The sequence below is a fragment of the Enhydra lutris genome, unplaced genomic scaffold (genome assembly GCF_002288905.1).
Source record: "Enhydra lutris kenyoni isolate GAN:26980312 unplaced genomic scaffold, ASM228890v2 scaffoldscaffold7, whole genome shotgun sequence".
In the NCBI taxonomy this organism is placed as follows: domain Eukaryota; kingdom Metazoa; phylum Chordata; class Mammalia; order Carnivora; family Mustelidae; genus Enhydra; species Enhydra lutris.
The window spans coordinates 31,985,393-32,007,510 of record NW_019154091.1 but is presented as its reverse complement, the minus strand read 5'-3'; the positions used below and the strand labels follow the sequence as shown (position 1 = coordinate 32,007,510).

Genomic DNA, 22,118 nt, shown 5'->3' with positions numbered 1-22,118 from the left:
ATTTGGTCTTCTATATCGCTAATTCTTTCTTCTGCCTCATTTATCCTAGCAGTGAGAGCCTCCATTTTTTATTGCACCTCATTAATAGCTTTTTTGATTTCAACTTGGTTAGATTTTAGTTCTTTTATTTCTCCAGAAAGGGCTTTTATATCTCCCGAGAGGGTTTCTCTAATATCTTCCATGCCTTTTTCGAGCCCGGCTAGAACCTTGAGAATCGTCATTCTGAACTCTAGATCTGACATATTACCAATGTCTGTATTGATTAAGTCCTTAGCCTTTGGTACTGCCTCTTGTTCTTTTTTTTGTGGTGAATTTTTCCGCCTTGTCATTTTGTCCAGATAAGAATATATGAAGGAGCAAGTAAAATACTAAAAGGGTGGCAACAACCCCAGGAAAATATGCTTTAGCCAAATCAGAAGAGATCCCAAATCGTGAGGGGGGAGAAAGGTTCAGAAAGAGGTTCGGAAAGATAAAACAAAAACCAAAAACAATTAAAAAAAAGAAAACGAATAAAGAAAAAATATAAAAAAGAAAATATATATATATATTAGATAAACTAGTTAAAAAACGTTAAAAAAGAAAAGGGTAAAAGTTAAAAAAAATTTGGCAGAAGAAGAGAAAAAAAAATTAAATTAACTGCAAGGCTAAAGAATCATGGGGAGAAAGCTATGAATTCCGTGCTTTGCTTTCTCCTTCTCTGGAATTCTGCTGCTCTCCTTGGTATTGAAACTGCAGTCCTTGGTAGGTGAACTTGGTCCTGGCTGGGTTTCTTGTTGATCTTCTGGGGGAGGGGCCTGTTGTAGTGATTCTCAAGTGTCTTTGCCCCGGGCGGAGTTGCACCGCCCTTACCAGGGGCTGGGCTGAGTAATCCGCTCGGGTTTGCTTTCGGGAGCTTTTGTTCCCTGAGTGCTCTCCATAGAGTTCCGGAGGGCGGGAATGAAGATGGCGGCCTCCCGGTCTCCGGCCCGGAGGAGCCGAGAGCCCAGGGCCCCACTCCTCAGTGTGCCCTCAGAGAACAGTGCCCAATTACTCCCGTCACCCTGGCCTCTGGCCGGGCTCCAAGCTGACCGAGCCTGTGACCTGTTCAAGGTAACCCCGAGCTTAGAGCTCACTCCTCGGCTCTGTCTCTGTAGCTGGCTTCCCCGTTCTAATACCTATAAGCTCTAAGACACTCAGACACCCCCGATCCTTCTGTGACTCTGCGGGAGCTGAGGCCACGCTGACCCCGCCTGGGCTTCACCCCGGTTAAGCCTCTGGAGCGATGTCCCTCAGCGGATGTCCCTCAGCGGAACAGACTTTTAAAAGTCCTGATTTTGTGCTCCGTTGCTCCGCCGCTTGCCAGGAGCCGGCCCCTCCTCCCGCGGTCTATCTTCCCGTCGCTTTGGATTCACTTCTCCGCCAGTCCTACCTTTCAGAAAGTGGTTGATTTTCTGTTTCTAGAATTGCTGTTCTTCTTCTCTTTGATCTCCCATTGGATTTGTAGGTGTTTGCAATCTTTAGATAAGCTATCTAGCTGATCTCCGCTACCTGAAGTAGTCTCAGCCTGCTACTTCTCCGCCGTCTTGACTCCTCCCCCAACACTCTGTTCTTTTATCCACAACTGTTAATAAGGCCTGTTATTAACTGTTAATAGGGATTCTTTTCGGTGTCTTACTGTATTTCTTTCAGAACTACATGCTAAGTCAACATAATACATCTACAGAGGCAATAATATAGCAGAGAGCCCAGAAATCAGATAGACCTCCCTGGATACAGGTCCACCATGTGTAGTTACCCCAATGTTTGTAACATGTCTCTGATTCTGTTTTCTCACCTTTAAAATAGAGCTCATACTAACAGCCACCTCATTGATTTAGAGTCAAGAACAAAGTGGAGATCCTTGGCCCATTTAGCAAGTGGTAATGATTACATGATGATGGTGATGATGATGGTGGTGATGATGGTGGTGATGATGAGGATGATGATGATAGTAAAGGGACACAAATCACAAAGACACAAGATGTAGGATAACGAAATGTTTATTGAGGTCAAATAAATATACCTCCATAATTACTGTCATAAATATAAATATTAGCTTTATACTTAAGTAGCAATACCATATAATGCTTCTATAAATAAGTCTATATTATTAAAATGACATAAATAAAATATGTCCTGACAATAATAAATAAATTCATAAATACGAAATATTGATCCTGGATATGAAGTTATTTAGGGTTTTTTGTTCCTAAGGGAAGGGGAAGTAATCTTTTTGATGGGAATAGACAATTGTTTTAAAAAAATAAATTTCTGTGTATAAAACACCGACTACAATAAAATGTTATCAGCAATTCTCATTAAGCTTGGAGGGTTGACCTTCTAGTCTTCCAGACGCAGGTGATATTTTTCTCTTTTTTAAGCTAAGCAGGGGTTAATTTAGAATCCACGCATGATTGTAAATGTTGGCTTCCCATTTTGCTTTTGGTAAAAGAAAACCTGTAGGGGATCTTGTTGTTATTTCTAACAGGCAAGAAGGGTTAGTCATCCATTTTCCAGCTTTGTTCTGGTCAAATGCAGGCATCTCTCAGGGCTATAAACAGCAAATTCAGTTCTCCAATTGCTTTGATCTCTCCATCCTCTCCAAGCTGTAAAAATAAGAACAAATGAGTATTTGAGCATTTATAACATGCTTTTTAAAGAGGATCAAGTCAGAAAAAGATGGTTAGGTTGTTGGAGACAGAAACCGAGTTTTTGCCTTTTGTAAGATTACTAATAATACCCTTTTACCAAGAAAATAATATGATTTGCCATAGACCTTAGAATTATGGTTAACTGAACTGAAAAGGACACCAGCAGGCACCACTCTCAACTGATCTACACAAATCAAGCTGTTTCAAGTCACTTGCTCACGAGAGCAAGTGGACTGAAGCTGTGCAGGCATCTGCAGAAACAAGTGCTGCCCCCTCATCCCCGCCGGTGCCCTGCCTCACCCCTTCATGACAGTCTATGACCAACTAATTATAACAGCTCGGCTCACACAGCGTTGAATCAAAACTGCACATTTACCAGTACACGTGGTTTTTTTCTGTTCCCACCTCCCTAACAAAGGGAAAAAATACAGATTTTCACTTTTGTGGGGAAAATACTAAATAAGTTCCGTCCAGTTGCTCAAATTAGTAGAAAGCCGAATACACATTCTAAACACTTCTTCTCTCCTCCTCCTTCCAAGTCCTATGCTAAAGAGGCTTTCCAACTACATAGGACGGGAAGGCAAATTCAAGTCCAAAGCATCCTCCTTTGAAATTCTCTAATCTATTAAATTTGCTCTAGATTCTTTCAAGGAAAACTGTAAGCCATCATCGTTCTCAGTGCTTTGTTCTCCTTTCTCTTCCTGTTGTCTTCCATCTTTCCCCCTTGCACATAATGCCAAATGGGACATTTTATACCTCAAAGATGCCAAAGAGCATAAAGAATGTCTCAGTTCTCTTGCCTTACTGTCTATCATGCATTCTACCACAGCCTGCTCTCTGCTATTACCTCCAGTGGCCCGGAATTAACACCTCCAAGCCCACCCTCCCATTTCAGTTAGTGCCGACAAGTTTTCCCTCAGGTTGAGCTTCCCCGGAGTAACATTCCTCTCTCACCTATGCATTCTGGAGCTACTGGTTTTTGCTTTGTTTTTTTTTGTTGTTGTTTGTTTGTTTGTTTGTTGTTGTTTTTAAAAGCACAACCACTCTTCCACATGACACCCTATTGCAAATGTGAAAATTGTTTCTCTCAAAGTGGGTTAATATCTTTAAAACCTATTTCCCCATGTGGATCCCCCTCAGATGTTTCTCTCTCACACTGCATTTTTCTAAGACGAACAAAATTAACTGACATCAGGAATTCTTCACACTGGAAGTGCAAAGCACTTCTTGGCAATGGCATTCTAATATTCAGCCCTCCACACCTGGGTAAGAGATCCATGACAAGAGAATTGATCTTCACAGTGGAAGACTACAAAGCTTTCAATGATCGGAGAAATGGTCACATTCATTAAATCATGGTTGGGAAGAAATACTTTTTTTGTAAAGAAATATCAAGGTGGGAAAAAAAGAAAAGATTGAGGTGACACCTGTTACTAAAAATTCCATCCGCGAGAACCTTCATGCTGCTGAGGTTTACCTGTACCCACTTGCAAGAGCATCACTTTCGCTGCTAGCAATCATTCCTCTGGTTTTTGGATGAGTCACAATTGCTAGTCTGAGCCTTCTACTAGTGTTCCTTTCCCCAAATAGGCCATGTGACAGTATCATTCTCTGTACAAATGCACACTAACCTACACCAGATAGATGCTCACTGGGGATTTGTTGAGGGAAGGAGGAGACTAGAAAGGAAGGGGGGAGGAAAGGAATGAAAGAGGATTTCCAGTTCAGACTTGCGTTCATTCTAATAAATCCATTCTATTAAAACTGCGTAAAAGAAATTGGGGGTGGCTCACTCTTGCTTCCAAATTAAAACCAATTGCTGTTAGTTATTATATTATAATCATTAAATAGAAGTATCAGTCACTCCAGAAATTCATCTTATAGGTAAGTCCAACTCTTCTATTATGGTTGTTCTGGATTTATTTCTCCAAGTTTTAGACCATCAAGTCAATGGCTTCCAATATTACTTCAAATAAATTTGTCCCCAGGTACTTCTCTATTTTTGAACAAGTGCTTGTTTAAATTACACAAATCAGTAGGAATCTCAAATTTCCTGAAGAATTAATAATACTAAAACTAACACAAATTGCTGCTGGAATCAGTGCTGGACAGGATTCACGAGACCTGCATTCCAGCCCTGGCTCTGCTACTGGCCATGCCCAGAACATGGGGTGATGAGATTAGAGAACCTAACTTCCTGGTCATTCTATAATTCACAAAATTTGGAGATTTATTCATAAATATACAGATATATATACATACATAATATATATATGTACCTAAATAATCAAACTGATGTAGGTGAATCAAGTAGAAAATTATACATGGGGGGGGAACAAAAGAAAGAAAGGGAAGAAAAGAAAAACAACATTTGTCTCTCTTATTAATAGGTTAGCATTAGTAGTTATTAGTAGTACCTTTTTCACTGTGTCCTTCAGGTTTTCCACATTTCTCTGAATATGCTGGTCATCACTGTCGATATGCTACAAAATGAAAACAGAGCACTTATTTTAACACTGTTATACTGAAGTCTTATGAACTTCAGCGTCCCTAACTGAGGTGTGTTACAATGCACCTGGAGTTAAAAGTTCTTAGCAATTTTACCCACAATGACCTAGATTTCACCAGTGACCTAGATTTTCAGAGCTCTTGAATTCCCTTGGACGCCAAAATCCAGTCATTTCCCTTACATGGGACCTCTCTTCATCTTTGGGAAATCCTATTGAGGTTTAAGTTTGTAGAAAGAGTGGAGTGGTTTATGCAAATTCTGTGAAGAATAAAACCCTAACTCTACAAAAAAAAAAAAAAAATCATTCTCAGAACAAGAAATGGACATAGAATGTCTTGTGTGAACAGGAGGCCCTCCTCCATAAATACTAGGTCCCTTCACTCTGCTCACTCCACTCCAGTCTTTTTTCATAATTTTAAATGTTTAGAGCTATCAAGGTCACATTCCTCTGCCATTGTCACTTCTCACGCCATCCAAAAGGCAACTATCTTTGCCTACCCAGTGCCGAACATTAAATCTTCCTGTTACCATCTCTCTTTCTTGTCTCTTCTATCTATACTCGGGGCATCCATTTCCACATCTAGGCATTTTTCTCTACAGTTCCTAACACCCTTCTCATCTCACATAACCTGAGGTGCTTTTTCCCAGGGACAAGGAGCCTTCTGTGCTCTTGTCTATTAGAACCCGTTCACCACCATATATTCAAAATGTGACTGAATTAAAGCAAAAACAAATATCTGTGATTCAAAATCACTTATGATGGTGTTGCCAAGGCACCTCTTGCTGCAAGCCTGGAAAGGGGCAGGGAATGTTGGTGGAGAAGGGCTCTAAAGAGGAGAAGGGAGGAAGGCAAGCAAGCAGGAGAGTCTGGAGTTAGGCTGAGGAAAGAACTCACACATTGGCTTAGCCTGTTGCTGAGCTTGGTCAGGAAGGGCACCACCTCCTGCATATAGGGCTGGAATCTATGGGATTGGGGGAGCAGCACTTCTTCAAGGGTAAAGTTCAATACCTCCTTCATCAGATAGCAGCGGTCTCCTCTCTGTAGGCAAAAGTGAAACAGCAGGGGTCATATTAGAGGGCATCCAGAAGACCCAAACCATCATCACAAGTATCCAAATAACCAAGGATGACATACTGTCCTGTTTATCATGAGTATGGCTTACATTGACTCCGTGGAACAATGTATCCCCAATGAGACGAACATCTGTGTTGTTATCTGCCAAACTAGCCTGGAAGAGAAGAAAAGACTAAGTGCCTGGACATCGAGGAGCTAGTAGAAAAGTCTGTGAGTAGAGATGCTCTCTATCCACTCTCCCCAGAGCAGCCCCATGAAGACTTAAAAAAAAAAAATTCAGATGTGTGCATGAGTTTAAAATAATGCACAGAGGAATAAGAGGGAAAACAGTCAGGTGGGCTCATAAATGGCCTCTTTGGAGTAAAACTCAATGTACATATCAAGGCCAAAACAGAAGGTCTTCTGGTAAAGACCAATCTCCAAAGAGTCTCTAAAGAGACATAGAAAAATAATCTTCTGGTCTACCAGCAAGGCTAGATGATGGGTTCTTAAAGATCTCAGTAACACTTTGGAGAAAATTTGAGTAACTATTATCAGGTTCCAAGTAGAGAAGATGCGAAAGAAAGATAGAGACTAAGATGAGTACCTCCCCAGCCAGCATGAAGGTGCGGTTGGTGATATAGGGCTGCTCGAAGTCGGAGTTGGCAAGCCTGCAGTGAGAGCCGATGGGCACAGCTGCTCCTCCCTGCACCCACAGGGCAATGAGGAGGCAGCTGGCAGCCAGAGCTCCCAGAAGGGAAGAGTTCACAGATTTCTGCAGGGCAGCCATTGCAGACAACTCTAACTGGAACAAATGTTGACTAGAAAAGGAAAACCTGGTATCAAGAGAACAAGAAGCAAAAACATAAAGGCAAACCATTAGGTATCAAGAAGTATATAGCACCTCAAACAAACCCATCGTCCTAAGTTTGCGGAAACACTTACTGTTCCGATGATTCTGTTTGTGAGGGGAAGGTAGAAGCTGCTGCTTTTTATAGCCCCCAGAATACACATTTTTTTGGTGAAAAATATGACATCAGCAAATATCTAATTTCCAGTACTGTCTTCTGAGAACTACCTAACCACTACAGGAGCCCACAAAACGCCACCTCCTATTTTTCCCACTTTGAAATGCGAGTGTTTCCCTAAAACGTCACTATTAGGGCCCCGAAGGTGTTTTTACAGATAAATCCAGAAACTGTCTAAAACCCACTTATTTTTCAAAAAAAACAACAACAACAATTGCTTTGTCTTCGTAGATTCCAGATTCTGTATAATATTTTTTGATCTTCTGCAGTAGCTGAGTAAACAGTTTGGTCATGGACTCATTTTCCCACCACCTTCATAGATTCTTATCTCATTAAAGGTGATCAGAAATAAAGGACCCATGTCTGTATACCCTGCTTTAAAATACATAGTAGTGATATTTGGAGGTAACTCTATTTTTAAAAATTTATTTAAAAATATTTAAAATATTTAAAATATTTATTAAATATTAAATATTTAAAAATATTTTAAAAATTATTTAAAATTATTTTAAAATAATTTTTTCTCTTTTTTTTAAATACACTGAATCCTGAGGAAGACTCACATTTTTTAAAGAACAGTGTTGACTAATCTAAGCACTGGTTTCTTCTCATTCTGTGACTTTCTAATGTGATCTTAACACAAATAGATCTTAACATTTTTTTATTGGGAGCACCTGGCTGGCTCAGTCAGTGGAGCATATGACTCTCTTGATGTTGGGGGGATGAATCTGCACCCCACATTGGGTATAGAGATGACTTTAAAAATTTTTTTATTGAATTATAACCAGCATCAATCTAGATTTGGAAATACTAAGGCTAAACCACCTAATCACTATTTTTCTTAACATATGAGTATTTTAAGAATACAGTGGCTATAGTGGCTCATCTTAAAATCTTACCTGTGCTCATTCTAAACAGCACACAAATTAAGTCTCAAAATAATATTCCCAAAATTCTTATAACAATTTTTATTATGTACATGGATGTCTATGGAAGAGAATCTGGCAATAAGGTGGTTATATATTGACTTTGAATTATTAAAAATACATTGAATTCTAAACAACGGCTAAAACTAGACTGGACACTCTCCCCCAGGGGTGTCCACAATAAGGAGCATGTGCACTGACCTATTGCTAGGAGAGGGAATGTGCAAATTTATTTGATCAGATTTTTCTCCTCAAAACTAGTCAAGATCAGGAGTATTGAACAGTAAGAAGGAAAGCGAATGATTATAGAATCTTGTGCATTGGTGAGATGGCAGAGACCCAGGTGGGGAGCCACGGTGAAGGATTAGAACAATGTGATGACACTGAGCATTTGGAAAGGGGGCTTAGGAGACAAATGCAAAAGGGAAGATTCGGGAGAGTAAATAAAAGCAAGGTCCATTCCAAACACTTGCTTGAGGTTGTTAATGAGCCCAAGATGAGGAAACGCTTTCTCATCCAATTTTCTATTATATGAGATATGGCCTTTTTTTTTTAAGATTTTATTTATTCGGGGCTCCTGGGTGGCTCAGTAGGTTAAAGCCTCTGCCTTCTGCTCAGGTCATGATCCCAGGGTCCTGGGATCAAGCCCCACATCAGGCTCTCTGCCCGGCAGGGAGCCTGCTTCCTCCTCTCTCTCTGCCTGCCTCTCTGCCTACTTGTGATCTCTGTCTGTCAAATAAATAAATAAAATCTTTAAAAAAAAAGATTTTATTTATTCATTTGACACAGAGAGAGAGAGAGATCCCAAGCAGGCAGAGAGAGAGAGGAGGAAGCAAGCTCCCTGCTGAGCAGAGAGCCCGAAGCGGGGCTCGATCCCAGGACCCTGAGATCATGACCTGAGCCGAAGGCAGAGGCTTAACCCACTGAGCCACCCAGGGGCCCCAGATATGGCCATTTTTGTCTAAAACTCTGAATAATTATATTAGCATTAGGGTTAAGCTATCCTGTGGATTAAATAGGCTTTTTGTTGGTTTGCCTGGGAACCTGACAAGCACACATAATTTTGTTCCCATGGAAAATAAGTTTTGACATCATCAAATTATGTGTTTTCCAGGAAAGAGTCTTAGTCTTTTTTATCTTTCTATCTCCAACACTTAAAACAGTGCCAGACATATAAAAAGAAATCAACAAAAAAGATGTCAAGTGAATAGATATATATAGATCTATAGATCTGTCAGTTTAAATAACGTACTACGTATCTTTGGGAACATGCATGGAGGTGATTTGGGACTGCCTTCATGGTACTTTTAAAATGAGGGTTTGGTCCTCCTTGCCAGCTTCATTATCACTCCTGAATAGGGAATAAATAGCTGCGAAACAAAAATAGAATGCCAGAACTTTGCAAACCAGTCTTTAACAGCAGCGGTCTGATTCCTTATAAACTCCTGATGGACCAACATTAGACAGATAGTGTTAATGGAGCCAAGATCTTAGGCTTCCATAAGCTTTTACCAAACCCGCTCAAGTGAAAATCTGCACTGGGATTTCTGAAGACTGATATAAGAAGTCTCAAAAACATTTGTTATTAGGAGAGTTGCAGAGAGCTGTGAGAGAGAGAGAGCACAAGCAGAGGGGAGAGGGAGAAAAGCAGACTCCCCACTGAGCTGGGAGTCAACTGTGGGGCCAACTGGGGCTCAATGTGGGGCTCAGCACGGGGCTGGTTCCCAGGACTCTGGGACCATGACCTGAGCCGAAGGCAGATGTTTAACTGACTGAGCAACCCAGGTGCCCAGTATTCGTTTGAAGTACACATCTCTCCAGGAGAAATCGAACGTCAGGCAACTCAGGTAAAAAGCTTTACATTCATCATACTCCTCAGTACAAGACACATGATCATTGTTCTCTGCAAATTCCTTCTCTCTCTCTCCCTCATCCCCTGTGTGTGTGAGAGAGAGAGACCTCACTTTCCTTACCCTCCTTCCCTCTTCACCACACACCACCCCCTCTACACCTGCCATCGGCCACTGCTCTAATGTATTTATATACATTTCTGAATCTTTGTAAAACATAAAGTGTCATTGAACCTGTATTTTGATTTTATAGGAATGGTTCTCTTTCTTAATCTTTCTTTCAGGACTGTGCTCTTGCAATCTGTGCATGTTACCATAAGTAGATCCTTTCTCTAACATGCCATTCCTTAGTGTGTTTCCATATTTTACCTTTCGCTCTGCCTTCAGTGGGCACCTAATCCATCTCCCATAGCAGGCTACAGACCCTGCAGCCATCAGCGACCTCATCCAAGCTATGTCATGGCATATTTTTTAGAATATTTTTGGAATAATTACCCAATCAGTAGGTACACTGGGCCTTAAAGTTGACTGATTTTTTACTAGATTCTGCCAAACTGCTCTCCAAAAAGATGGCATTGATTACTCTCTCAAATCATTGAATACAGGTTTGTTTCCTTACATCCGCACCTACTATCTAGCTCAGATTTTTGCCAGCTTTTGGAGGTTTAAAATACTATCTTATTACTGTTGCAATTTTATTTTTTTTCATACACTTGGAACCACTTGAGTTTCCCCTTCTATGAATTGATTGTTTTTATCAATTGCCCATTGTTCTAGCGGGCTTTGGTCTTTTATTGTTGTTGATTTATAAGAGTTTTCTGTATATTTTATGTAATTCTTCTCTTTTTGCTTATAGGCATAACAAACACTCCTCTCAATTTGTATTCTACTAACTTTGTTCTTTTTTTTTAACAGAAACTTAATTTGGATGACATCTAAGACATTATTTTGTTACATGGTTTGTACTTCTCAAGGCTTTATTTAGAAAGTCTCTTTCCACCTCCAGGTCACAGAGGTATTCTTCTATCTTTTCCTCTATTTATGGTTTTACCTTTTACAATCAGTCTTTAATGGCTTTTTGTATATGATGGAAATTAGAGAATCAGTTTATTTTCCTCCACATAGTGAGCCAGTTTTCCTAACACAGTTCACCAAACAGTGAGTCCTTTATCATATGTGAATTTCCATATACAAATAGCTATCTCTGAACTCTCTGTTTTGTTCCATTGGTTTATTTATTTTTCTTTTTGTTCTTGAGCCAGTTTCATAATGTTTTTATTAATGAGGAATGTCTTTATGTCTGGACAGGAAAGTCTGCCCTCTTTGCTCTTTTGCAAGGCTGACTTAGCTATTTATGGACTTTTCATATATTTTTTACAGAAATTTTATAATAAATTTCTCAAGTTACTGTAAAAAAATGCAGAAGAGACTTTGGGCTATCACTTAACTTGAGGAGGATTAATATCTTTATAATAGTAACTCATTCCATCTAAGAGCATTTATTATCTGCTACTTAAGATCTTTTATATCCTTTAATAGTGTTTCAAAATTTTCTTCATTGAGTCTTATGTATTATTTTTTAAAAGCTTTTATTCATTTATTTGAGAGAGCGAGAGAGATTGAGTGGCGGGGGAGAGGCAGATGGAGAGGGAGAAGCAGGCTCCCTGCTGAGCAGGAACTGGATCAGGACTTGATCCCAGGACCCCGGGATCATGACCTGAGCTGAAGGCAGACGCCTGACCATCTGAGCCACCCTGGTGCCCCTTGTGCATTATTTTTAGTTCCTAGTCACTTTATAGGCAAAGTAAGATTTTAAACTGTTATTAATCTCTTTCATCTTGGTGTGTGAATGAGTACCAAGTTGGGATTATTGGGATAGTCATCTCCTGGGAAAATGAAGAGCACATGTTTCTTTTTTCAGGTTCAGCAGAGCAGAGAGTTAGAGGTAGCTCCCAACAAAGCCCGAGATCCTTTATTTTCTTCTTATGCTCAAAGTTGACCCTGACAACACCCAGGCTGACTTTCTTCCATGCTTACCACCCCTGCTAACACCCTGCCCACAAAGACACTTGTCAACCATAGCCAACTTTCTCTCCTTCCTGAGGATGAAATCTTGTGAATCCGGACTGGATCTCATTTTCAAGGTGAAGACTATACCCACAGGAATGTCATACTATAAATGAGTTTATTTTCCTCTCTAGTAAAACCAAGAACTGAGATCAATTTGAATGATAGAAGAAAGCAACGTTTATTCAAATGTCTCCCTGCACTAGTACATACAAAACAGAATTTGGCATTGGGTCCCTGATGTCTGCCCTCTGCTGTCATATATTTTTTTAAATCGATGGGACTATCCCAGGCTCTCATTTCATTTGTTATTTTGACAAGTAAATAAGTTTTTAAAAAATCATAATTCACACTTGCTTATAACACCAGATATTCAGAGTCATCATTAATCAACCAATATCAGTGTAGCTTTTATCCCAACTTTCTAACCAATTTTAGAATTATTACTGTTTCTCATAATCATTCCCATAGGTTAAATACTATTTTAAAACATAACTTTCAAAAATTCCTTTTCAAAACTGTGTTTCTTGGTGCAGATTTACCAGACCCTCTTAGTCTCTGGGGGAAAATTGGGGGCCAAATAAACTCAGTATTTCCTATGTTTCCACTACCCTGTTGAACTTTTTTAAAAAAAAACATGTGATCAAACACAGTTCCAATCCTGAAGTGAACTGGTTTTAAAATATCATAAACATCATCCTAAGGAAATGCCTTTTTCCCTTTTCTCTTTGTCACTGTCCTAATTCAAAAGTTGTGTACGAGCTATGCATCAGGTGAAGTATCAGTAATTTAAGTTGGTTGGAAAAGATGTCCTTCTGAATCAATGGCAAGTTCAAACTGAAGCATGTTTTAAAAGAGGTAGAATTTTGTTACCACTTCCAAACTCATACAACTAAATCAACTAGGCTAATACTATCTCATTCTTTTTAATAAATACCTATTTTTTTACTGTTTGAATATTTTACCACATAGCTGTTCTTGGACTCATGTTTAACACTTCAAAGAAATACAGTAATAGGTAACATAGTAATTGTGTTGTAGCAGCCTTAGGGTTAATCTGAAGTGGGCTCACTTTTTAGAGAAAAGCTTGAATGTCCCTAAATACTGATTAGAGAACTGAAATTTAAACTGCACTCATATTAGTTAATGAACCTGATTTTTTAAAAAAAAATTAGAAGAGCTATAAGCCCTTGGATGAATAGAGAGGGAATTAAATATAAGAGCTGGATGGAAATGGTGCTTGGGATACTTAACAGGCTGACAAAGGGAGGAGTTACAATAAATAATTAAGTCATAGGCAAATGGGATCATCTATTAGAATATACAGCTTAAAGGCAGGAGTGTAAGAGGAAATGTCTGTGTGAGGTTTGCTAGGAAATAAAACAGAACCAAAGAGATATTCACAGGGTGCCCGTTGGGTGCTGGATGAGAGAAAAGGGAGCAATAAGCTTTATTCGTTCATTTACTCATTCATTCATTCCCTGTAAGATTAACTCCATAAGAGCACAGACTCCATCTGGCATAATCCTTAGACCATCATAAGCCCTTGATAAATTCTAGTCAATTGATTGAATGAACTAGAAACAACAGTGACCTGATTATTTTTGCCATCGTTATATTTTGACCTTTCAATTTATTAAGCTCCTAGCACAGTGCCTAGCATCCAGTAGGCATTTAATAATTGTTCTTTTAGTTGAGGGGACAAATGAATATTTATTGAGACAATAACTCTCACCACTTTTACCTCTTCTCATATTTGCAGCCACCCTAATGTAGAAAAGACAAGTGGTTGTACCCCCTCTTTACAGCCGGGAAGAGTAAGATTTGTTTGTGACGTACCCAAAGCCACAGAGTCATCATGAAAAAAGCCAGAATTTGAGGTCAGTTGTTCTGATACAATGACCACTGATTTTACTCTTTATCTACCTCTTTCTTTTTCCATCCTCTGAAGTCTGTTTTCTTCAAGTTGATTGCTGATGATGACTTTGGGCCATACATTTAATAGGACTGACGTTTAATTTGAATTAAAGAACTGAAGTCCCATGAGGTCAACATGGTGTAGCAGGGAGGCAGCCATGAAGAGTACGGTCTCTCCAGGCAGTCTGCTTAGATCTGAATCTAGCTCTGCTACTTAATAACTAGATAACATTAGCTAAGTTAGCCAAATGTTTTGTAAAAGAGAATAATAATTGTACCTACTACATACAGCTTTAAAAATCTGAAGTACTGAGGCTAGTGCCTGAAACCCAGTAATATTCAGAAAACATTTGTTATTAACAAGAATGAGCCTCTTCATGGACAAAATATGGAACAACGAAGAGAAAGGAATGGCGATTGTTATAAAGTAGCCAAGAGTTAGGAAACAGAGATTCTGTAACTTGTTTACCTTGCAGAAACCAAATCTGTTGAATGAATTAATGCATATTGCTCTTGACTTTAAATTTTAGCATAAGTATCTCTTCTTCTTCATCCACTATGGTCAAACTGTCCTAAATCCTTCCTTTTTTTTTTCTTTGAAATATCTCTTATTTTCATAAATATCTTTTCATGAATATCTACTGCTACTTAATGTATGACCACAAGTGTGAATTGCTATTAAAAACAATTCCAGAAAAAAATATTCATAATATATCTAACAAAAGATTCAAATCCAAAATATGTGAAGAGTTCTTGCAAATAAATAAAGATGACTTTAGAGGAACAAACAAATGCTTGAACAGATGCTTTTCAAAAGAGAACATGAAAGGGGTTAGACCTCAGTAGGCATAAGGAAAGGCAAAACTAAAGCCACACACCCACCAGAATGACTAAAATGAGAAAGATAGACAATACCAATTGTTGGTAAGCACTACAGCAAATGGAACTCACATAAACCACTTGTAGAAGTATACATTGCTACAACCACGTTATTTTTTTTTATTGAAGTATAGTTGACACACAATGCTACGTTAGCTGCAGATGTACAACATAGCAGTTCAACAAGTCTATATGTTATGCTATGCTCACCACAACTGTAGCTACCAACTGTCACCATACAATGCTATTACAATACCATTGACTACATTCCCTTTGCTGTACCATTTCTTCTCATGATTTACTCACTAGATTCATAACTGGAAACCTGTACTTCCCACTCCCCTTCACCCATGTGGTCCGTCACCCGACCTCCTCTCCCCTGACAACCATCAGTTTGTTCTTTGTATTTATGGGTCTGTTTCTGTTTTTGTTTGTTTGTTTTGTTCTCTAGATTCCAGATATAAGTGAAATTATATGGTATTTGTCTTTCTCTGTCTGACTTATTTAACTTAGACTTTTACCATCTAGATCCAACCATGTTGCTGTAGATGGCAAGATGTCATTCTTTTTTATGGCTGAATAATATTCCATCATGTATATGTATCACATCTTCTTTATCCATTCATCTATGGATGGACACTTGGGTTGCTTTCATATCTTGGCTATTGTAAGTAATGCTGCAATAAATATGGAAGTGTATCTATCTTTTTGAATTAATATTTTTATTTTCTTTCTTTTTAAGAATTTATTTATTTATTTATTTATTTGACAGAGATCACAAGTAGGCAGAGAGGCAGGCAGAGAGAGGGAGGAAGGGAAGCAGGCTCTCTGCTGAACAGAGACCCTGATGTGGGGCTCGATCCCAGAACCCCAGGACAATGACCTGAGCCGAAGGCAGAGGCTTTAACCCACTGAGCCATCAGGTGCCTCAATATTTTCATTTTCTTGGGGTAAATACCTAGTGGTACAATTACTAGATTATATGGTATTTCTATTTTTAACTTTCTGAGGAAACGCCATACTGTTTACCACAGTGGCTGCACGAGTTTGCATCCCCACCATTAGTACACAAGGATTCGTTTTTCTCCATATCCTCATCATACTTGCTATTGCTCCTTTTTTATACTAGTCATTCTAACATGATATCTCATTGCGGGTACAGCCACTTTAGAAAATTGTTTTTGCAATATCTACCAAAGTTGAACAGAGTAACCACCTCCAGGGTTGGTTAGACGCTGAAATAAGAATTAAAGGGGATTTCTGGGGTGCTCATAACCATGCATTTCTTTATCTGGCTGATTATATGAGTCTGTTTATCTGGTGAAAATATATTGAGCTATGTATTTAAGATTTATTTATTTTCTATATATATATTCTAGAGCTTAATAGAAGTTTTCTTAATGTCATTATTCCTCAAAATCAGTTAAACCTTTTCCACTGTGACCCTTTTCCCTAATTTCACCTTTTCCCTAATTTGGGCAAGAATTTCCAGGGCTTCCTCTGCTCAGTTGTGTACCTCCCTGGGTATAGTCTGGAGTAAAATGGAAAAAAAAAAAAAAAGGAATATGAGAATATTGTTACTCTACACAACTTCCAGTAAATTACATGACTGTTCAAACCAAACATGAAGGTTTTTTTACAGGAAACCTCCTCCCCCTTACATTAGGAGCAGAGATTGAGAAAGGATGGCCTGGAAGAAGAAGAGTGCCACCTGGCCCCAAGGGGAGAGGAGCAGCAAACGGCATACCTCCTCATTTCCAAAAGGATAAGCCTGCACTCACATGACCAAGGCAGCCAATTTGTGGCCCATCCTTTGAGCTATGTCGGGCCTCAAAGACTCACTCAAGGAAAGTCAGATCAGGAAGGATTAGGTCTCTGTGTCTCACAAGAGTTGTCCAGTTCTTCCTACTGCGAGCAGGCATGTATGCCCCCAGAGTGACCCAATGGTCATTGCTACCCAAGTTCCCCACTGATCTGCTCTCTCCACATCAGTGGCAGGGCCACCCTGAGAGCACTCTAGATGAAAAACCACAATGGCAAACACACACAACTTTACTACCTCTACTCTCTTCCTCTTGTTTTGCCCGCTCTGGTCATACTTGTGTTGGCCTCCAAACTATCCAGGGTCTCCAATGTCTTCTCCATAGATGCACAACCTCATTGGAAGCATCCTACACTCTGGAAGTTCCATCCTGCCCCCAACCTTATAAAAATTGTACCTAGCCTATATTGCTACTACTCAAGGTGACACAAGGTAACTGAGACTATAATGACCAACTAATCCACCCCTAGGGATGAATAACTAAGACATTCTAAAGGCAGATAGGTATTTTTGCAAGCTTCTTTGACACCTTAGTTCAAGGAATGATGAATCAGAAATCTGGGGAAAATGGCAGGATCAAAGTGGAAAAATTTAGATAAATGTCTTTTTGTAACTTTCTGTGCCTCTTTCACATATGTTGGGCTAGACCTTACTTACCCCCGACCTTCTGACTTTCTTCTAGCATTAAAATTTCTGTGACCTCTTTGGAAATATTTGTGGTTAATGGCATTCACTGTTAATAGAGAAAAAGTAGACAGTGTTCTGATATTTTTGCATAGAATCCCAGAATAGATGTGTTATTTGGCACCGGGTTGACTTTAGGGACCTACAGCATATTTACTACCGGGTAGCCATTAATTAACTCCCCAGGGATGTCCAGAATACCTCTCCCAAGACCCCTCTGAGGACATGTTCTCACATCATGTTTGCCAATGGGATTCCCCTGTATCACCCTGGTGGTTTAGTATTCTCGACAATGACTTACGAAATGAAATGGATTGGGGGAAAGAACTGGAAGCTAGCATCACTTTACCTCAAGAGCCACAAGTGCTTCCTTCTTTCATTTTTTTGCACCCACAGATACAACCAAAACTCCACCTTGATCTTTTGAGATAATCCACTTTCCTAGATGTCTACCTGTGTCACAGTGTTGCTAGGTCATTTATTTCATGAATTGGCGAAACCTCACACAAATTGGCAAGAGTTTCGTTCATCAAAATACATGAAAAGTTCTGGCATTCTTGTAGAAGTTCTATCCTGAAGTCCTAATCAATCCACAGAGGACCTTCCTGTGAGTTTACCAAAAGCCATTTCTCCCCACAAGTCATTCTCTCACAGGAGCTGAGTGACTACTGTGTGCCCAGCCCTCTAGCAGTCCTTGCTATGCAGGAGAGAAGAAACACAGGGAACGTTCCTCATATTATAATTGAATTAGTGAGAAAAACACAAAGCAAAAGCAACTAGGGAGCATTGCAGTAACAAACAGTATAGACATGAAGTATCACAGAGATTCAGATCAGAGTGAGAAACATGTGCATGTACAGATTTCTTCTTAAAAGTCCCTCTGTGTTTAGAAATCTTGCCATCTTCCCTTTTCTGTTTCTGTTAAAGAGTAGAAAGAAATTTGCCCTTCAGGGTCCCAAATGAAGCTAAAGAGTTGTCAGTGCCTGCTCACAATTCTGCTCTGAGAGACGGTATTAAAGGAATCAGCATGTGCTATAATAACATTCCTTTGGAGTAACCGCCTTCTAGGCCAACAGAGAATCAGCCAAAAGCACAGGCCCTCCCTTGGATGTCCAGACCTCGAACCACTTCTCTCCTAATAGAATTCTCAGTTATGGATGCAATGGACTGTCTTGTAAAAGAACAAACTCCTATCGATAGAATTTGGCATTGCTTATGTAGGACATAGGCTGCTGGGTAATTTACATAGCCCATTTATGATCCTTACCAGCATTCCCCTCGGGGGCATGTTGCAGATGAGGAAAGAGCTGCAGAGGCTTTATGAGCCTGTTACTTGGCAGGGCAGCTGTGTCGTTCAGGTGTTCATAACAAGGTTCCCTCTCAGTGAAGCCTCCCCCAGCCACCTCGGCAACTGCCAACACTAATATATACATTCACTTTTTTTTTTTTATTTGTCACCAATTGTGATGTAAACAATTGCCCCCGAAATGTCGCAGCTGAAAACAACAAACATATGTGATAAAATTTCTAAGTGTTTGGCTCTGGGTCACTCATGATGTAGTCGAGATGGCCGCCATTGCATTCCTAGGAAGGCTTGGCAAGGCCCAGAGGATCCACTTCTAAGTAGGCTCATTCACATGGTTGCTGTTGGAAGCCTCGTGTCCTTACCACATGGGGTTCTCCAGATGACCGCTCACAGTAGGTTCTCTAACATCTCCTGCAGTGTCAGGTCTAACAGAGAGGTGGGAGTCACAGAGCTTTTCACGACCTCGTCTCCAAAGTCACACACCATCACTTCTGACTGACTCTATTAATTTGAAATGAGCCACTAAGTCCAGTCTACACACAAGGAAAAGGAAATTAGGCTCAACCTCCCAGAGGGAGGAGTATCAAAGGACACATGAACATATTTAAAATCACTCCATCTTCCATGCTCTTTTCCTCCATGGCATTCATTACCAGCTGACAACACTTTTTATTTCCTGGTTTATTGCCAGCCTTATACCACTGGAATATAACCTCTAAGGGAATTTTCTGTGTTTTATTTACTGTTGAACTCTCAAAACAATGCCTGGAATACAGTAAGCACTCGGTAAATATTTGATGAAAACAGGTTGTAAAGGAATGAATAAATGAAGCCAAATTGAAGAGACTGGCAGAGGACAGGCTGTGGAAGATCTGCTAGGCCATGTCACCATGTCAGAGTTTGGACTTTGCCCTAGAAACATGGGAAGCTATCAAAGAGTTGTAAGCAGGTCACGTCACATCCTGGACGGTGCAGAGTGATTCTTGAATCTGCTGTGGCGTTTGAACCCCATGCCTCTGAGGTCCTTTCTGACTCAGAGTGTGGCCCAAATTGCCATGACCCAGTCCCCTTCAGCTTCACTGCTGAGCTGGGCCCACACCCAGAGTTCCGCTGACTGTTGAAGTATTCTCACCATTTGGAAATTTCTTGCTATAACTAATTGACTTTTTAGCTTTCTGGCCAATTATTTTTGACTGACTTATAAAAAAAAAGTCAAAGACTTTTACAATATAACCATATTGTTTTTCGAGGTTACAAAAACAGTTCGAGTCAGTGAAATTCACAGATATTGAATCTGCAAATAATGATTGCCTGCACATATATTCAGAAGAAGGAACGGTCATTCTTGAAAGAAATTACTGCTGTGGAAGACTATCAGTTAAAGGAGAAAACAAATAATAGTGTCACATTCCACATGGCATTCAAGTAAAATGAAGACTCAGTCCGTTAGATGTTGTGAATATAAGGTAGTTGCTGGCATCTGTTAGAGCACTTTTGTGGGAGCAACTGAGGCAAGGATTTGGTTGCTATGAGTTGGGAAATAATTTGGGGTGGTGGAGGAATGGAGAGAAGGGAGACTGAGACTGAACTGTTTTAGGAAACTTGGTCGTGCTCACCAGAGGGGAGAACAGTCATTCACTGTTGAAACGCCTGTTCTGCGAGGGAAGGAATTTTCTTCTCTTGTGTTCATTGCTGCTTCCTCAGCATCTAGGAGAGCATCGAGGAGCACCTGACACGTACATGCTCAATACAAATCTGTTCCCAACAGGCCTGGTCTGACAGAGCTGGAGGCACCTTCAGGACCATGTGCCCCACCCCCGATTTTACAAAGAAGAAAACTAAGGCCAAAAAGACTGAACAACTTACCTATAGTCCCGAGGCTAGCTGGGAGCAGAATTATGGCTAGAAATCCCAAGACTCCTTCATCTTATTTCAGTTTTTTTTTTTTCTATACCAAAAACAGGAGAATATTTGCTATACCAAAAATAGGAGCCAAAAATAGGAGAATGGAAATGAGAGGGAGCAAAAATACTTGGCCTTGGGTACCTGGATGGCTCAATTGGTTAAGCATCTGCCTTTGGCTAAGATCACGATCTTAGGGTCCTGGGATCAAGTCCCTCATCAGGCTCCTTGCTCAGCGGGGAGGCTGCTTCTCCCTCTGCCTGCCACTCCCCCTGCTTGTGCTCTCTCTCTTGGAAAAAAAAAAAAGTATTTGGCTTCATTATTACAACAGGGATTTCAGCATATGGAGAGGTTGAAGAAAGCAAACTGCAAAACAGTGTGGATAGCATTTTGTAAAACTCCATTTTTGTAAAATAAGAACAATGTAGCCAGCATACCCCTTTTTTAAAAATGGGAAGTACTAAACTGTTAAACTGGTTTCTGCAGGGATTCCAAGGGACCTTCACTTTTAACCATACATATTTCTGCAGTGTTTGGATTTTATCTAAGGGTATACATGCCTTTTGTTAAGGGAAAATAAAAGAAATGCTTTTAATGCCTATTAGAAAAGTCGCTGTCAGAACCATACAACTAACTAGGAGGTTGGTGGATCTTTGACCAAAATAGAAATCAAGTTTTGTGAGGACGTCTGTCACCGCTGCCAGAGCTCTCTCCAAACACTAGAGGGATCTAGAAGGAGAATGGGAGAAACTGGAATGACTACGCAAAGTGGGAGAAAGAGAAGGCAGTGAAGACAGGGAGGAGTTCCCACTATGGCAAGGGGGCCAAGGCATGTTAAAAACAAACCACAGGTAGTCTAGGAATTAATAACATGGGCACCTACTGAGAAGAGAATGACTCAGAGGTTTGCAGTATGAAGCAGAGAGGGTTTCCTGCCCACTCCTACATCTTGCTTGCTCACCTTCACACAAGCACGCACAGACAGCTGGGCCACGCTCCCGCTGTCTGCACAGCTTGTAAATGACCACACACGCCGAGCTAACTTCATCGAGGCTGCTCCAGGAGCCCATGAAGTGATGCGTGCAGAAAGTAAAGCACAGCTGCAGACTCGTAATGAGCTATTATCGTAGTGGCTGAATAAAAAGGCAATCCTCGTAATGCCTACACCTTAGGGCAATGCACAGATTTATTTTATGTGCACATACACTCTCTCTTAATTAAACACCATTGGATAGCATCGCTGGTTAGTGGGAAGTGCTGGCTGCACATGTATCCTGACTGAAGATGATGCTGGAAAGTCTCTGAAAAGGCGATTCTGCTTTTTGAGAACGTGGTGGACAAGAGATGATTTAGGGGGCTTGTTCATCAAAGTTCACGGAGGCATTCTCTTTTCTTTTCTGGGCTGTAAAGCAATAAGATCTTTTGAAAAGTCAGTGGGCAGGAATCTGAAAGCTCCAAGAGACAGGCATCAAGCCCAAGACTTTCCACTTAGATACCACTTGGTA

General features: G+C 40.1%; 1 protein-coding gene across 1 annotated transcript; it reads right to left on the bottom strand.

The window, feature by feature from the left end:
- Positions 1-2,546: 2,546 nt before the first annotated feature.
- Positions 2,547-7,022, bottom strand: LOC111142363 (interleukin 22). Its single transcript, XM_022495389.1, has 5 exons — positions 6,840-7,022; positions 6,342-6,407; positions 6,074-6,217; positions 5,087-5,152; positions 2,547-2,624 (listed from the first exon to the last, which is right to left on the bottom strand). Exons 1-5 carry the CDS (start codon positions 7,020-7,022, stop codon positions 2,547-2,549), a joined length of 537 nt encoding a protein of 178 aa, XP_022351097.1.
- Between the last annotated feature and the right edge of the window lie 15,096 nt (positions 7,023-22,118).